General features: G+C 37.9%; 1 protein-coding gene and 1 pseudogene across 24 annotated transcripts in view; one reads left to right on the forward strand and one right to left on the reverse strand.

Moving 5' to 3' along the window:
* LOC137236879 (protein eva-1) overlaps positions 1-18,975 on the reverse strand; it is a 3,007,131-nt gene that overhangs the window by 2,237,616 nt on the left and 750,540 nt on the right. For all 24 annotated transcript variants that reach the window (XR_010948686.1, XM_067759964.1, XM_067759963.1 and 21 more), the window contains one exon: positions 15,695-16,005. Coding sequence is in view for 23 of the 24 variants with exons in the window: in XM_067759964.1 (XP_067616065.1) it covers positions 15,695-16,005 (311 nt within the window). In the remaining variant the exon portion in view is untranslated. The remainder of the gene's footprint in view (positions 1-15,694; positions 16,006-18,975) is intronic.
* On the forward strand, positions 10,424-11,850 carry LOC137238674 (ubiquitin-like modifier-activating enzyme 1; annotated as a pseudogene).

Raw genomic sequence — 18,975 nt, forward strand, 5'->3', positions numbered from 1 at the left:
ACGATACGGAAGCGAACACAGGAAGCAGATATATCAAATTGAGTTGCAAAACCGCGACCAAAAAGCTAATGATGCTTTTTTGCAGGAGTTTGCGTCGGATGTTGAAAGGCTGGCCCATTTAGCAAATGTGGACGTACCCGTGGAATACACCGAGAGAGTAAAAATCCAGAGCTTCATAAATGGCATACGAGACGTGGAAACGAAACGAGCTACATATGCGAATCCAAAACTAACATTTGCAGAAACGGAATCACATGCATTGACTCAGGAAACTGCCTCACTATTGAGTAAACCAGCTTTCAAAGCACGCCGTGTGGATATAGGAAGGCCAGATTGGGTAGACACAATTTTGGAAGCACTGAAGTGATCACAACAGAAAAATGCCGGAACTATGAAGTGTTTCAAGTGCGGTAACCCAGGTCACATTGCACGTCATTGCAGCACCGGTTCTGGTAGTTCCAACTTGGCTGAGAGGAGATAAGCAAGAGCGAGCCAGATGTAAAGATCGAGAGCTTGCCTCAGCTATTGAATTTCCTGTGATACCTATCTCGCAAATTGGAATAAAATCAAGCAGTCTTTCCGTCAAAGGAAATGTGGATGGCAAAGAACGTGTACTGACTATAGATACGGGTGCATCTCATTCCTTAATCCGATCTGATTTGTTCAACAGGAGAGTAAAGCCATTACCTGGAGCAAGGTTGCGTACGGTCACTGGCAAGTATAACCAAGTCCAGGGAGAAGTGATATGTGAAGTCTTAATGGGAAAGGTCAAGGTTCTACACAAATTCGTTGTGGCGGAGATTGTTGGTGAAGTCAATTTGGGAGTGGACTTCTTAGTTGACCATGACATCAGGATCGACATGCAGAGAAGGAATATGCGCTATAAGAACTAGGATGTACCACTCAACTTCAGTTTGGAGAAAGGGTTCAGCAGTAACGATTGCTGGTGGAGGCGATTGGACAAAGACCACCAAAGTCAAAAGCAATAGGGCAAAGGTTGACGGAACGAATGGGCCAAATAAAGCAAAATCAAAGATACCTGCGAGAGAAACACTGCCATTGACAAAACCAAATGGACGCACTAAAACGAAGGAAAGAATTTCCCAGAAAGAAGGCAATAGTAGTTTCAAGCCAGGGCGCACTACTGTTGTGAACCGTCAAGGCGATACTGAGGACGCAAAGTCAATCCGTCAAGATAAAATCTCTGCGAAGTAGTTCATTGACCAAACAACAGAGTGTGAGGGAACGGTCCAGGGTGATGAGTTGTAAGATGAAACACAGGTTTGACAAGAACAATAATTCGGAAGGCTTCTTGGAGGGAGATTTGGTACTGCTATACAACCCTCACTGGCGAAAAGGAGTTCCATCCAAATTTTGGTACAGTTGGGATGGCCCGTACAAAGTTGTGAAGAGGATCAGTGATACCATCTACCGCATACAAACCATTGGGAAACCACGAAATACAAGGGCGGTTCATTTGGAAAGGCTAGCAGCGGTTATATCGAACGATTTGTCTGATCGGAACAAATATTCACATCACTAAATAAATGCACAACAACAAAAACCTTAAAGCAAGCTACAAAAACAGTTTAATCATCATGTACACACATACATACAAGCAGCAGAGAGATACTCACCAACGCATGTCATCATCAGTGAAGTACGTGTATTACTAACATATACACATGCATATGGATACAAACTACACATGTATATAGCTAGTTACAAGTAGGAGATATGTACAACAGTTCTAGCAGGCGAAACGTCTAGACTGTAGTAGAAATATGCGAATGAAGCAGCAGAGAGTATAAAAGAGCGCAAGCTGAGCAATCATGAATCAGTTTGATTCAAGCACACTATTGGGTGCGAAGTATAAGTGTTATTGTGAAGCACTTTCAAAGTAGTCTAATAACGACCATTTTGCATTATTGAATATTGGAATTATTTATTCAACAATTTAGCGATACGAACTTTAGTAGAAGGTATAAAATAAGTGGAGTTTCCCTAAATTCGTTACAATTACAGTTTTTTATAATTGAAAATTATTGTTCTGGCCTTGAGCTCGTTTCGAACCTTGAATACTTTATCAATAGGCCGATAAAACAAACACAATTGTTAATAAACCATGAGCACTTGGGAAATGTCAAACAAAGTAATTGACAGTAAAAAATTCAATATTATCAGCGCAAAGCTGAATAAATATAGTTGGTAAATAGGAATAGAAGTAGCAATTTGTCAATCAAACCAACCACCGCTGTATAGCTAAATGGTTAGTGCAGCGTGCCTAAAGCGTACTGATGATGAAGGCTTAGCACCCTTCGGAATGGATCTATCTGCGAAGCTAAGGCAGGTTGTCTGCAAAATTTTCTACTTACTATTCCAAAAACAAAGTAAAATTTTTCAATTATAGAAAAATTAAAAGACAATAATCATTACAAAAAATTATTGTTCTGGCCTTGAGCTCGTTTCGAACCTTGAATACTTTATCAATAGGCCGATAAAACAAAAACAATTGTTAATAAACCATGAGCACTTCGGAAATGTCAAACAAAGTAATTGACAATAAACAAATCCAACATTATCAGTGTCTTGCAACAGATGGCGCAACGCTGAATAAATATAGTTGGTAAGAAGGAATAGAAGTAGCAATTTGTCAATCAAACAAACCACCGCTGTATAGCTAAATGGTTAGCGCAGCGTGCCTAAAGCGTACTAATAATGAAGGCTTAGCACCCTTCGAAATGGATATATCTGCGCAGCAATGGCAGGTTGTTTGAAAAATTGTCTACCTACTATTCCAAAAACAAATAAAATGTGCTTAGGCCGCCAGCCTAAATTTTCACGACCACCCTAATGCACATTCTTAGTAATATTATTATTTACCGGTAACGGCTTACCCCTGCCGAGCGCTGACTTCAAAGGGGAGAAAGGGGAGAAACTCGACGAAAATTATCTATCGGCAGGTGGTGCGGACCTTTTTCGTTTTAAACTCTTTCACTTCTATTTTGGAACGCTCACGAGCCAGCAGCTAGCCCCCGGTGAGTAATCTAAACCAATCATTTTCCACAGTTTTACACGTTAATAATTTGCGATTGTCAGTGACTTAATATTTGCAAATAATTATTTTTATAAACTTGAATTGCCAAGTGCATTGTGAGTTATGCATTCAATTAATTCTTTCTTTCAGTGAATTAATATTTGCAAGTAATTATTTTTATACATTTGAATGTGCCAAGTGCATTTTGTATTTGAATCAACACATCGCTGCCCAACGATCAATTTAAAAAACTTAAGATACGTACGTGGTTGCTTAAACCTTTTTTTTAATAGTTGCGTGATTTTACGTACGGAAAGTGCATTCCGTTAGATACGTTGTGAAAGTGGCAAATTTCGTGTTTTTTAAACACATCAATAGCCTTTTGACTATCGCGTAATTCCCCCACCAGTGCACAGTGTAACTTTTTTCACTTTTAGGATGTCAAAAGTCCAAAACAATATTCTCTAATCTCAAAAATGTTTTGACATGCAACAGATTAATAACCAACTGTTAAGAAAATGTATACACAGCAAAGTAAAAAACCCACGATCACCATGATATCACATTATGAACTTGGATAATTAAAACGAGTGTAAAAATCATTTCACAGTCCAAAATTTTTGACCAACTTTGTGGCCACGTGGTGGATTTTTCGATAACTATTTTGACTTCAAGCTATTTTATTTAACATACTTGGGTAGTTTATAACAGCATCGGTAAGTTTCAGCCACGTAGGCATTTTTTTGAATTTTATTTTTTTTGTTTTAGACAGCCACTAAAATTTGGTAAGCTTAGAAACTTTTTCGTTTTCAATAGAATAAAACTTGCCTGATTCTGCCCAATTCCATTGAACGAATACATACACATTAAAGGGAATTTCATATAGTCTCAGATAAAAAACAAACCATTGTGAAATTTTGCGTTTTTCTTTGTAATCGCCAACTTAAGGTCTGAAACGCAGTGCCCTAACAATGGAATGCCCTCAGTTCAAGTCTACAATACTAGATCCCAAGAAAGACAGTTATACCTGAAATGGTAAAAACCCAGAAAAAGGAAACTTGTGCACTGAATAGCCTTCATTGTTTGTCATATGAGTTTTACCATAATTAACGAGTTGTGCACTTATCCCATCAACTTATGTTATGTATACACGCCTACCTGAGGGTCGTCTATTATGGGTGATACTTCTTAGCTATTGAGTACTTCTGGAATATACATATGCATGTATACATAACATAAACGTCTACATAACGCTCTGTCAGCATACACATCATCGCAAGAGTGCTACATATGTGGGGCTTCTCGAAAAGAGCCGATACTAAGCAGTCACTTGTATCTACATAAACGAATCAATCATTATGTCTACACATATGTACGTACACGCAGCGGACAGAAACGCACAAACACATGCATATATCTTATCTGAGATGCTCACAAAAGTAGGCAATCATTTGTGCAAGTATCACTCACATATACACGCGCATATGAAAAGCTATAGCGTGCATCTGTAGTTATAGCTGGTAATTTTATAGCTGGTAACTAAGTTCAATTCTAGAAACGCCTAGAAGTATGCGAACGAGGAAATCGAAGAGTATAAAAGAGCAAGCTGAGCAATCATGGATTCAGTTTGATTTAAGCACGCTATCTGTTGGGAAGTAGAAGTGTTATTGTGGAAGTAGTCTAATAAAGACCATTTTACATTATTGAATATTGGAGTTATTTATTCAACAGTTTAGTGTTTCGAACGTTAGCAGAAGGTTGAAAATAAGCGGAATTTCCCAAAATTCGTTACAATATGACGAACAATATTCGAGCCCTGTCAGAGCGAAATATTGTCAAAAGCATGCTTGCTTTCGGAATTTCCCCTTTATATTCTTGGATATGATGCATTGAATGTATGCTACACAACGCTTATCGAATGGAAATGAAGACCTGGTGTGTGTGGGGCGAAGAAAATAAGGAAAAGGTAAAAAAGAAGAAATAACATATCCAATCAATTCAGGAAAATAGTTGGTCTTTTTATTGATATGACAAAGCAAAAAACCGGCAACATAAATGATGACAACACTGCGAGAAGATTCTTTGGAGATCCTGAAATAACATCAGACATAACCGGCATAAACATCAATCTTTTGAAAAGGTTTCATACAATACTTTCATGCATAGGATGTGGGTTTCAAATAAATTCTGAAGCTTTTGACCACTATGTGACAGAGACAAGGGTACTATAATTATCGGAATATGCTTGGTACAATATTCCAGTGAGCGTACATAAAATTCTGTTTCATGGAAAGTTTGTCTGCTATTCTTCCTATTGGTCAACTTTCGGAAGAAGCTCAAGAGTCCAGAAACAAAGTTGCACGAAACTATCGTGAACTTTTCACCACAAAAAAGTCAAGAATTTGTAGTAACTTGGATTTGCTGCACAGATTGCTGATATCGTCAGACCCGTTCATAAACAGTTTGTGGAAAACCTCTAGGTCAAAGCGGCGAGCATTAACGAGTAAAGTTATTGGCTTATTATCTGAACCAGAGCATGTCGACGATATTGACTCCGACTAACTTTATACCAGTTAAAATATCAATTTTTATTTATAAGTACGTATTTCGATTCAGTTTTTACAAATTTATGTACCTATGTTGTGTTTGACTTTGAAAATAAAATTTTTTAAATATTAGTCAAAAGCCTCTAAGCTAAAGTTAAGAAATATAAACAATTTTTATTTATATTGCCACTGGAAAATGCTTTTAAAGTAGAAAATATGATTATGTGAAATTTCACCTTATATGAGGGCAAGGAGAAAAAGTTGGGGGATCGCGCCCATTTTTATTCTCAAATCAGATTTAGGTATCTGCAACCACACTGCAAAATTTCAAATAAAGTGCTCCATTGGTTTGGCTGTTATTAATTTCGGCATCCTAAAAGTGAAAAAAGTTACACTATGCAGCGGTAAGGGTTACCAGACACAGCTCAAGGCAGACAGGCAGTGCATTTTTTATTTTTTTTTTTTTGACATTCATCACTGCACTATGCACACCTCTCTTCGTCACATACATGTGTAATTGCAAAAGCTTGCAATTAATAGTCACAAAAATTTCAGTTGTTTGATAGCCTCAACATATCTATATCGAAATACACTTCACTTATCAGTTTTTTCGAACTCAGGCAAAAAGCCAGAGAATTCAGTACGTTGGGTGGATAGTGGCTTAGTCATATTGGTTGTAAGCTACACAATTATCACAGAACACACTTTATTAATCAGTTGCGAACTAAAATAATACCAAAAAGCCGAAAAATTAGCATTGCGTTTGATGGCTAGTGGCTTATTCATATTGGTTTCAAATCACAACTATAGGTTTCACTCTATGCTATATTTTAGGAAACTAGATATATTTCCGTGTCGACATCTCTATCTTTATAAAGTTTTAAAAACATTCTTTATACGGTGTGGCTACCTGGAAAGCTTTCCTTAGGAAGTCTACAACTTACGAAGAAATCTACTTCCGATGGTACAAATTCCGCATACTAGGACGTGCACTTTAGAAGTTTTTACACATACACGTCGTGCAAATTTTTCAACTCCCTTCCTGCCACTGTACAGGTAATAAGAAATGTCAACTTATTTAAAAAAGAAGTTAAGCTGTATCTTTTTGGTTATAATCACTTTGAATTAGAAACAATGCTGAGGACGACCCTATAAACCGTACATACCTTAGGAAGCTGCAAATATTTAGTATTGATTCTCTTTCATATCTTTGATGATTTAATTTAATGTATATCTTAAACTCTTTATGAAATTTTTATTTTTGTACACCCCACACAAATCAATATACCAAAGCTAGGACTGGCATTTAGAACTATGTTAAACTTTAATATAAAAAATGCCATATACTTTTCCTATGCTACATAGTAATTTGAAATTATTTAATGTAATATTGTAATCTTAGGTTAATAAGTATGCATCTAGAAAATGTTTAATAAAATACAATACAATACAATACTCATAAACACAATTTATACTGATCGCTGATTTATATTATATAGCTTGTATTTTTCACCGTTTTTATAATAAATAATTAAAATTGTAATCTTCCACATTAAATTGGATAAACATATTTATTTTTTGTCGACAAGGTGCATTCACAAGTCCCTGAAGATGATTTCTAATTGAAATCGAAATATCGACAAAATAAATAAATACAACATATATGGTATAATTAATTACATTTTTATTACTAATATATATGTGTGGCCTAGAGCTCGGAAATTCTTCTTGATATAACTTTTGAAAGGCCGAAAATAAAAATAAAAACAACATCGAATTTATTTTCTTATATTTGGAAAGATACCCTGGTTGGCTACTCAGGGATAGCGCTCACTTCGCATTGTTTCTGTATACACATTGAATCCTCGCCAGGATTTCTATCTGTGTTTCACATCACTTGGTTGACACATTAAATCCGCATCGGGATTGCTATCTGTGGTTCAAATTTCTAGGTTATACACATTAAATCTACATAGAGCGTCTTAAACCTTTTATTTTTGAAAAAAATATTTCTATCTGTGTCCCACACACCTTTTAGACACATTAAATATTTGCAGACGATTTGTCTTCTCTGCGTCTCACATCACTACGTACACAATAAATCCTCCTCAGAATTTCAATCTGTATTTTATATCACTTTATATACACTAAATCCTCGTCAGGACTTCTATCCCTGTTTTTATATTACTGTATACACATTAAATCCTCGTCAGGATTTCTATCTGTGGTTTACACAATTAAATCCTCGTGAGGATCTCTATCAGTGTTTATATCACTGTTAACACATTAATCACATCAGGATTTCTATACAGCACAATCACAGCAGGATTGATAGCTGTACTACGTTCAAAAAACAAAAACACTTATAATTTTTGCTGCGGTTGAATACACACCAACGCCACTAAGTCTTTTGCCTCCAATATCGACACATTTAAATAAACAAAATATTCAAATTAATAAAAGCAATAGAGACGTATATTAGACTGGCGGATTCCATAGTCGAGTTTTCAACTCCACCTCGGCCGAACCCCGGAACAAGCACACCCTTGCACTACTGCAAGAGGAGCTAAGGGCACTATGGAAGAAAACCAAGTCTGCATACGAAAGTCTTCTCGGCAATAGTGATTTGTCCAAAGAGGATCTAAGTGCGCTTAGGAAGAAGAATACAAGTTGCTTCGCATGCTACCTGCATGTCTGCTGTGGCGGCTGAAGTCGAAGCTATCACCGCACAGCCAGCAAAAGATGAAGCAAAGGATGAAGACTCTTCCCGCCGTGGACATAAAATGCGGCTTCCGCCTTGAGATACGGATGTACTTAAAGGCGACTACCTTTCCTGGCCGGCCTTTAGAGACATGTTCACGGCAATTTACATTCTCAATACCGATCTGAAAGATGTCGAAAAATTATATTATTTAAAACAAAAAACGGAAGGGTAGGCAAAAGAAATATTGGGTAGGTGCTCGTTAACAAACGAGGGTCTTGCAACCGCCTGGAAAAATCTAAGCGACAGGTACGAAAATAAACGTACCCTAGTCAACACAGAATTAAAACTTTTATTTAATCTGACGGCAGTCGAACAGGAGTGTGGAACATCTATTAAAAAATTGCAACGTGAGATCAACAATTGCATTTCTGCGCTGTAATGCCATAACATTGACATCACAAATTGGGATGAAACCATAACATACTTGTGTTCAACAAAATTCCCCGAATCTACTTTAGCTCTTTGGGAACAGACTTTGGAAAGAAAAACTGATGTACCGAAATGGGAAGATATGGACAAATTCCTGTCCAACCGCTTCCAAACACTGGAAACGGTCTCTGACCTCAGGGGTAACAAAACTGCAAAAGCGCCCAAAATTCAAAGTTCAAATTCAATGGAAAATCCGACAAAACGTGGGATGTACCAAGCCAGCGTACCAGAACTGCCATTTAAGATGTGCAACAGTACGGAGCACAAATTAAGAAATTGCCAAAAATTCCGTAGATTGTCCACGTCAGGGAAAATAGATTTTGTAAAGAGCAATATTCACTGTCTGAATTGTCTGTCGGGTGGACACACCGTGACACGATGCACCAGCCCATTCAACAGCAGCACGTGCTACGCAAGACACAACACCTTGCTCCATCTCCCGACAGCACTACCAAAGAAAACTCCTCAAAGGTGGACTCAAAACGCCACCGACAACATGCCTTCAATCTCACAACAGGCTAGGGCAAAGCTGGAAGCTGAGAAAAGGCAAGATAATGTTAATAACGCCTCTTCGTGTCATGCTAACACAACTAAAGAGATGTTATCAGGAACAGCACGTGTTAATATACACTATAATGGAATAAAATTTTCCGCCAGAGTGCTGATAGACTCTGGATCCGAATGCTTTTTCATAACAGAAAGACTAAAAAAGCCAATAAACCTTCCATCCCAACGTTTGCATGTGCAAGTGTCAGGCATAAATAATAAACCATCCGCACAGGTAAAGAAATCATGTTCGATTACGTTAGGTTCGCTTACAAACGGCTTAGTAAGCATTGACACGGTGGTTCTAGTAATACCTCAATTAACAGGGGAGCCAGAGTTGGTGTACGGAGTATGTGAGCAAACGCTCAGCTGATTCACTACTCTGAAGGCCCACTAAAACCGACACATGGGGTTCGCGCCCTATCGTTACGGCTGCGGAATGCGATATCCTTCAGCTTCCTCGCTGTATCTCCATAAAAAGCGAAAACATGATTCGCTTTAAAGTTTTGTCTCTCCAATGATTTTTGATTTTTTGTAAATATATATTTACCAATGAATTATAAATGTGTCTTATTAAATGTTACATTTTTTTAAAACACGCTTGATTTCTTATCGTCCTTTATTTGTTCCCCCCACCCCTTTTTTCTTTTACAATTTTGTTGTATTTTTTTGTGTTCCGAACTCTAGCTGTTAGTAGGGTGTGTCGGGGCACCTACCTAGCTCGCGTATGACTGGTCGGGCTTGTCGGATCTCACGGATCCGAATTGTGCTCCCATGGTAACGCCTACACTGTGTTCACCGCTTAAGAAACAAAAAAGGGAAATGTCATACGAGTATAAGGTTGCCACTTTATTCATTCAAACTGTCGTTCATTCATGGAAATGAGTATACAGACATTTTGAATGAATTCTCATTACAATGACACGTGATTCAGGTAAGTATGCTTCTTTTTGTGATTTTGCATATTTTATCTAATTTCCTATTCTCTTATTTCGTTTCAGCTTTCTAGAACCACTTGGCCTCCGGTAATGACATTGTCCAGGGTATGGTATAATCACATACCGCGTTTCCCATGCTACGGGCTAAGTACTTTCTGAATAATTCTTTGGAAAACTGAATGGCGTTGACGCACGTATTTATATGGATAGGAAACACTTATTCAATCTTTTGCCTTTGGTAGAGTCTGGAACTCTGGGCATAACGGGAAATGTACAAGTGATTGTATCATTTTTAACTGAATCTTATAGTTCATCTCAAGATCCACCAGAAAAGAGTATACCATTTGTACATTGAAGAATTTCCCAAATGCAGTTGAACATACATTGCAGTGGGCTCGCGACATATTTGAAGGTGTATTTACCCAATCAGCGGAAAATGCTGCACAATATTTATCAGATCGAAATTCCATTGAACGCATTATAAAATTGCAGGATATTCGACCCTTAGAGGTTTTGGAATCAGTTAAGAAAGCGCTTATCAACGAAAGATCCAACAATTTCTTAGATTGCGTAAAATGGGTCGTAATCATTGGAAGAAGAGCACTACGCAAACCAAACTAAACAGTTGTTGTATAATTTCCCACCTGTCAAGTAACCTCGAGTGGGCAGCCCTTTTGGTCCGGTCCAAAGCGCTGCCCCCAACCACTAGCTTTTAATATCAACAATCATTCACATTTAGATTATATATATGCAGCTGCCAACTTGCGCGCGGAAATGTATGGTATTGAGCAAGTTCGTGATATACTGCAAGTAGCACTTCTTGTTGAAGATGTCGCGGTGCCAGAGTACAAATCACGCTCAGGTGTAAAAATTTAAACCAATGAAAGCGCTGCAGCAGCCGCAGCTAATAATTTCGTTAGCTCAGACGTAGATCAAGATCGTGTAAATAACATTTTAGCAGAATTACAAGCTCTACGTGAAAGCAAGGTTCCGCTTATGGCTCAGCCCTTGGGATTTGAAAAGGACGATGATAATAACTTACATATGGTCTTTATAGTTGATGCGTCTAACCTGCGTGCTATTAGTTACAAGATTCCTCCAGCTGGTCGTCACAAGTCGAAGTTAATTGCTGGAAAAATTATACCGGCCATTGCAACCACCACATCACTTGTTTTTGGTTTGGCTGTCCTAGAAGTTATGAAATTAATTTTAGGACACCGGTCCATGAATAAATTCAAAAATGCCTTTGCGAACTTGGCACTGCCTTTTATTGCATTCTCGGAGCCCATGCCCGCTGCAACTGCTTGAAGTTGCTGGCGAATTGACTTTACAAGAATTCCTCGACTACTTTGAAGGGAAAGAGAAACTTCAAATAACGACGTTGTCGCAGGGCGTATCGATGCTTTACTCGTTCTTTATGCCGAAGGCTAAATGTGCAGAATGTTTGCCTCTGCTAATGACTGACGTTGTCCGTCGTGTATCAGAAAACGTATTAAGCCACACGAACGTTCATTGGTCTTAGAAATATGCTGCAAAAACGAGGATGCTGAAGATGTGGAGGTGCCGTATGTGCGGTATACTCTACCTTAAATATGTGGTTATTATATCAACAATGCACTGAGCGATCAGCAACAGATGGATTTTAATTGAAACCATTTTCGGGTAAATATAATTTGAAATAATTAACTATATACGAAGTAATATTTTATGATGGAAAGGAGGTTGTCGATACGCGACTGACATACTCATCGTGAAAACAGGCTGATTGGCATGCAAATTGGCGACACGATATCCATTACCTGCCCGTTCCCACCGGATTAGTCACAAATGGATGAGGTACGCGAATGTGAATATTTTAAGCACAATGTGACGGACTCTTGCCCAAATAGTGATAAAGGCCTTCACCGTATAAGCAGGTATGTTTACTCATTACAATTATAAAACTTCTCTCATTTCTCTACCTTTGTTTCGCTTTAGGTTTCCTTAACGTAGCTGAATCCTATTTAGACTAACAGAGTACAAAATATTGATGCTGAAATCCCTGATCTCTGCGCATAGGAAATGAAATGCATTTTCATGCACCCAGGTGAGGCAGTACATGACCTAAACGTTGATTGGCGAACAATTGCTCCTGCTGGCCAATCAGCCAATGTCACACAACAATTCGCTTCCACAACCAACGTGGCTACCAGGCTGTCGCATGTCGTAAGAAGGTATCAATAACTGGAATGGTATAATATATGTAAGTAGTTGTAGTAGCGTTTGGTAGTAGTTGTAGTACAAAGAACCCAGTAATTAACAGTGTGAGTCGCAATGGTACAAGCGATGCGAATGTATGTGACAATAAGTTTAATAAAGTTAGAACCAACGATAAAGATGTTACATCCGTTTTCAAAGAATGGCATAGGGATTATCGACTGTGAGCCTAGTGTATCGACTAATCTCATTGAAGGACGTAAAAGCTTGTATCAATGTGCTATGCTTCGCCAAGATGGTTGTGTCGGAGCAGGGGTATTCATAAGAAAGGGACTACAGCAAAGAGCTCGTGAAGCCAGAGGCAGGATGTTGTGTTCACATACAGACTATAGCCTACAACCCAAATTAACTCTTATGCGGACGTGTTCTGGTATAGGTTGCGAGATGACCTTCGAACGTGGCATACCATCCCCTGGTCTAAGATTTTGTATGGGGGTACCAATAACGATACTGTCCACAGATACTGAAGCTTATATATGTTTCTAGCTTGCACGACTCAGCGCGCGAATGGTAGACATTTATTATCTATTGATTCTCACAGAATATGCCCTTTGGAGACATGTAACACCTTTTGTAGTCGCCCTTATATTTATAATTTCAAGGAGAAGGTTTCGCTTGCAGCGTCCCTCCAGAGGATGTTAAAATCTTACGTTCTGCGATACGAAACTTGTTGCGTACGGGCACGTTAAACGATGAGAAAATGTTTAAAAAGTTACGTGTTAAATTTATTGGATTGTTACTCCAATGTATCTGAGAAGGGATAGCGACACGCTATTGCATTTTGCAACCATGGTACAGTAGAGCTCGCTGAGGTTCTCCCTTCTGTACTTCCTTCATTCTTCCTTTTCTTTGTGTGACCGAGTTGGATGACTTCGCCATCGGGTCCTACTTTTCGTTAGACCCTTGACGTATGGGTGCGGGGTGCACGAGACCTTTCTTCGGGGTATTATGATTTTTTATAACAATGAAGAAAATATCTATGCATATTGGAGAAATCACTTGTTTTGTTGAGTTGATATCTGTGTCACTTTGACAGAGCTCCTGTGTATTTGTATGCTGTGGCATATAGTGGATCTGCGTAGGGATTGGTGGTTGGCCTCGTTCGGGGTAAACGAGAGCTGGGTTAAGTGGTTTGTTGGCCTCGTTCGTGGTGAACGAGAGCTGGGTTAAGCGGTTTGTTATAGCGGGTGGTAGTTACAAGTCTCCCTCACCCTCACTGGAGGGTGGTAGTAGGACCAATTTCGTGATTGGTCTGGTGGTTTGTCCCCTTGCCACATCCAGTGCGACGACTCGAACTCGGTTATCGGGGTCATAGTGAAGGTTGCAGTCCGACCTAATCTCCATTCGTTGGGAGGCAGATTGTCCTCCTTATTGGCGACTAGATCCCCCTGCTTGAGATTCGATTGTGGATACTTCCACTTAACGCATTTCTGCGACTCGGTGAGATACTCAGTTTTCCATCGTTTGCAGAAGGTTTGATGCAGCGCCTTAAGTTTTTCCCATCGGTTGATGAGTGATGCGCGATTCTCGCTAACGTCAATCTCGTGTCGCGCTAGTATATGGCCCCCGACTAGGAAGTGCCCGGGGGCAAGTGGCTCCAGGTTGGACGGGTCATTTGAAGATGGGCTAAGGGGTCGGGAGTTGACACAGGATTCAATCCTACACAAGAGGGTGCTAAACTCCTCGAGAGTAAATTTATGATCCGATGCGATTTTTTTGAAATGGGTTTTGAAACTCTTGACTCCCGCTTCCCACAGTCCGCCTATATGAGGAGCAGCTGATGTTATGAAATGCCATGCCACGGTTTGGTGGGCATATTTAGAGAGGGTTTGGTCGCGCGCATCAAAGAGGAATGCCTTGAACTCTTAGCGGAGAGCGCTCAACGCACCGACAAAGTTCGTCCCGTTGTCGGAATGGAGATTTTTCGGGCATCCTCGTCTGGCGACAAACCGACTAAACGCTGCTAGAAACGCGGCGGTACTGAGGTCGCTAGTTGCCTCAAGTCGATCGCCTTAGTCGCAAAGCAGACGAATAGGCAGACGTAACACTTGGACATCCGGCATCCTCGTCCGCTGTAATAGGCCGATAAAACAAAAACAATAAATATGTAAAACAGAGCCCGAGTTTACAAAAGCTTCTCATTCGCGACGAAAAAGAAACTGTACAAAAACAAATCTACATAACCACAAATTAATATTGAGACAGAATGTCTCAATTGTGTTGTTAGTATAGAAACCAGATAAACTGAATTAGGCCGGGAAACAAAAGCAGGATAGCCTAGTTGGTAAGGCAACTCAGTTTCACCGTGTGATTCGCGGTTCGAATCCCGGTAAAACCTTTGATAACATTACGAAATTGCATGGTGACGATTACGTGGCAATTTTCGAAATGGTACCTTCGCAATATGCCAATAAATGTTTCTTTCCTTCTTTTCAGTTTCATAATAACTGAATATTCAATTATTATAGGCCGGTGATAAGCTCATGAATTCTTAAATAATAAGTTTAAAAAAGAATAAATTAGCCAAATAAAACTTTTATATTAAATTCGTACGGATTATTTCTATAAACATCAGTGTAGCACAAAAAAAATTATAAAGTTTACTTTTTTATAGTAAGTACATATTTATTGCGCGTTTATTCACTTTACATTAAAAAATCAAAGCAATTTTAATCATCCAAATTTGTAAAATAAAAATGGAAAGACATCTTTTTCCGTCATTTTTATCTCACAGTATAATACGATTTTATTTTATAATACGAGACTGAACATAATGCCGTTAATCAGTTATTAAAATATACAATATCTCAGGAATTGAAAATTTTGCATTACATCAATTTACAATAAAGCGTGAGATTTGTTAGTTTTTTTGGAGCTTAGCAGTTATATTAATTGTTGGTCTTTTTCATATATGTAATACTCCTATATTGCTACTACAGGCTAGGTACATTCCCACACATCAGAGTGCCGATATATTGCTGTTTAAACGTTTGTGTATTCGATAATCGAATGTACCGAAATTCAAATTTTTTCTTGTCACACTTAGCTGCTACAATCACAAAAACTTTAAAGGCTGTCTTGTTTTGATTTCGAATTCAAAACACATTGCGAGCATTTTCTATTAGCAATATAGGAGTATTAAATATATGGTCTTTTTATGAGTAACAAAATTACTTACCTGCAAAGCATTTGGCCACATACAATCTTCAGAGGAGGCATTTAACATCGAAATGATGTTCGAAGAATTCTTCCAATGTATGGGTTTCTCATCAATTTTTGCATCTGCTACTCCATTTGTATTTGAACTTATAGTTGGTTGCTCCGAGTATTGTATAGTTCGGTTAGACAAATCTTCAGCAACATACTGAGAAGATCGAGTTTTCGAACTTGGAGAATCTGAAGGAGAACCACGAATAAAATGTTGGGGATTCGTTTGCAAACGTTTTGAATACTTATCCAGAGAGCACAACTTATCGATATTATACTCATCTAGAAATAAAAATTAAAGGTTTATTATAGTCGATCAATAAGTTAGCATTTTTTGTTATTTATATTAGAGATAAAGTAAACACTATGGACTTATTCAGTCTGTGTGAGGTTCTCACGGCCATTTCGACCTAAAGAAAAATTACAAAACTGCACGCGGCGATGGTACCTAGGACATGTTTATGTATTTCACAATTCCTGGAAGCGAAATCAAGTACTTGCTATCATACTTGTGTAGAAGCCAGATGCCTCTTCACTCAGAGAAAAAAGGTGTTCTAGGATCTAGCACCACGGGACTTTATTTTAGATTTTCGTGCTCTTACTTTTTAACTGATGAAAAACAATTTTTTTTTAATAACCTTGTGCGTGAAGTTTCAACCATTCTCTTGAAAAGAAACCCTGCATCGAATCGCTCTAGTTCCAAACTAGGGCAGATATATCTCCTTGGAAGACGCACAGTGGGATATTTGATCAAACAAGCCAAAGTTAAAAGAACGGCTATTTATCTTCAAAAAGTAGTTTTCTCAGTCGTTAGTCTACCGTGTATCACTAAAGTTAAATAAAGTACCTAAGAACTGAAGTAGAAATTACTACTGGCACAGTCAAACCACAGAACCTACAACGACGTTTATTTAAGAAAAGATATATATTTTGTTTCAAAAATTTAAGAATATAGTAAACAAACACAAAAAAAAATAATTTATTAGGCTTTGAGCTCGATTCGAACCCGCGATCTTAGAAGTCGGCCGATATAACAACAAAAATTGTGAATACATCCCAGAGAAAGGGGGAAAAGTGTCAATAAATATGACGCTATGGCATCATCGCCATGAAACAAATCCAATTTTCACATCGATTCTGCAACAGATGTCGCAGTGCTGTTTAAATCAATTGGCAAGAAACAGGATAGAAGTAGAAATAATAAAGACAAACGAACTACCGCTGTGACAGCTGAATGGTTATAGCAGCGGCGCCTAAACGTTGCTGATAAAGTAAAGTAGCAGCTCCCGAAATGGATCTAAACAACGAGCTTTGGCAGTTTTCTAAATTTTATCTTTCTTCTACTCTAATTTAAAATACTTTCAATTAAGAAAAAATTATCATAACAATAATAATGATAGAATAATTATTGTTAGGCCTTGAGATCGATTCGTACCCACGATCTCAAAAAATTTTTAATAAAGTAAAATATTGTAACGAATCTACTTGCAAGTCCTCTTATTTGCCCTTCTGCTAAGTTCGAATCACTAAACTGTTGAATAAATAACTCCAATATTGAATAATGGAAAAATGGCCTTTATTAAAGTACTTCACAATAACACTTATACTTTGCAACTAGCTTGCTTAACAACCAGACTGATTGATAGCTCAAATGAAACTCACTCTTCGCCTCTACTGTCGCCCCTTTATACTTTTTGATTTCTCATTGCATACTTCCAAGCTTTTCTATTCCAGAACTTACTAGTTAGTTTCAGCTACAAAATCGCCAGCCACAACTACGTTTATAACTTCTCATTTGAGTAATACTTGCACAAATTATTGCCCTCTCTTGTGAGCAATTCAGATAATATATATGCATGTGTTTGTGCATTGTTTCTCCGCTGCTCGTATACGTACATATGTGTAGACGCAATTATTGATTCGTTTATGTGGATACATAATGATTGATCTATGAATGTGCATGATATCACTGTTTAGCATCGGCTTAGAAATGGCAGCACCCCTTAGTTTTGCTAATATTCGTAACAATATATTTGTTTTCTTAGTACATGTGATTTAAAGAGGTTCACCATTAAAGACCTCTATGAAGCGAAAAAGTAACATTCAAATATATTGGAATAGTGAATAAATGAAAAATTAGAACAGTAAAAAGTTATAACAAAAAGTCATATTTTAAAAAAGTGTAAAATTTATAAAAATAAAATATGTAATATTCATCTTGAAAATCATCTTGAATGACTTATAAGACGTGAGAACATTTTTCAACTGGTGAAGATAAAAACAAAAACGAACTGTTGTTGAGAGAATGCAGCAAAATTGTATGCAAGTGCAAGTGAAAAAGTAATAGAGACTTGATAAATTAAATATGAACTTGTAAAGAAAGTCATCTTGACTGACTTTAAACGCAGAGAACATTAAAATATTCAATATATGTAAATTACATCCAGAAATTAAGAGAAATTCTCCCAATGCAAACTTTAACATTACCTCTTAACTCACCCCCACCCAGTCTAGTCCCCTTCCCAATCACAGTTCCAGTCCTAGTTACAGTTCCAGTTCCAATACTACTCCCAGTCGGTCCCTGGTCCGTTTCCTGGAAAAAAAGGTTCGTAATTACTAAGCTAGGCAAAGGTCTACCAATATACAAAATCTTAGGCAAATCAAACGATTAATAGAATTTGTTTGAATAGATCGGTCCCTGTTCCACTTCCCGAAAAAAAAGAATCGTAATTACTAATCTATTACCAAATTTCAAGCAAACAGAAGTATGAACTGAACATGTTCGAAGATATTGGTCCCTAGCCCGAAGTGTCGTGAATACGAATCTAGGCAAAGGGCTACCTATGTACGAAATTTCAGGAAAATCGAACGAATTCCCGCTCCACTTTCCGGAAAAAAGTTTCGCAAATACTAATCTAGGCAAAGGTCTACTTGAGTTGTTACGTGCTACATGTAGGACGTGTTTTGCCAGTGCTCCGAGTGTTTCACAGTTGTGTTGAATCACCCACATAATGGTGCAATACTTTCTTTTTACGTGTGAACACAAGAGTTTTATTGTCTTCTTGTTTTTTTGATTGTTTTGTTTAATATCTAACATGAATGCAAAAGAAAAAAGAAATTAGCGCGAAAGCCTGCATCGGTACCGAATACTCCATTAACACCACCATAGATGAATGGATTTTCGACTCTTTGTTTCGAGAGAGCGCTGTCAAAATGCACATTTTTGTGAATGATGCCACTCCAAACAAAAAT

Source organism: Eurosta solidaginis, chromosome 1 (genome assembly GCF_040869045.1).
Source record: "Eurosta solidaginis isolate ZX-2024a chromosome 1, ASM4086904v1, whole genome shotgun sequence".
In the NCBI taxonomy this organism is placed as follows: Eukaryota; Metazoa; Arthropoda; class Insecta; order Diptera; family Tephritidae; genus Eurosta; species Eurosta solidaginis.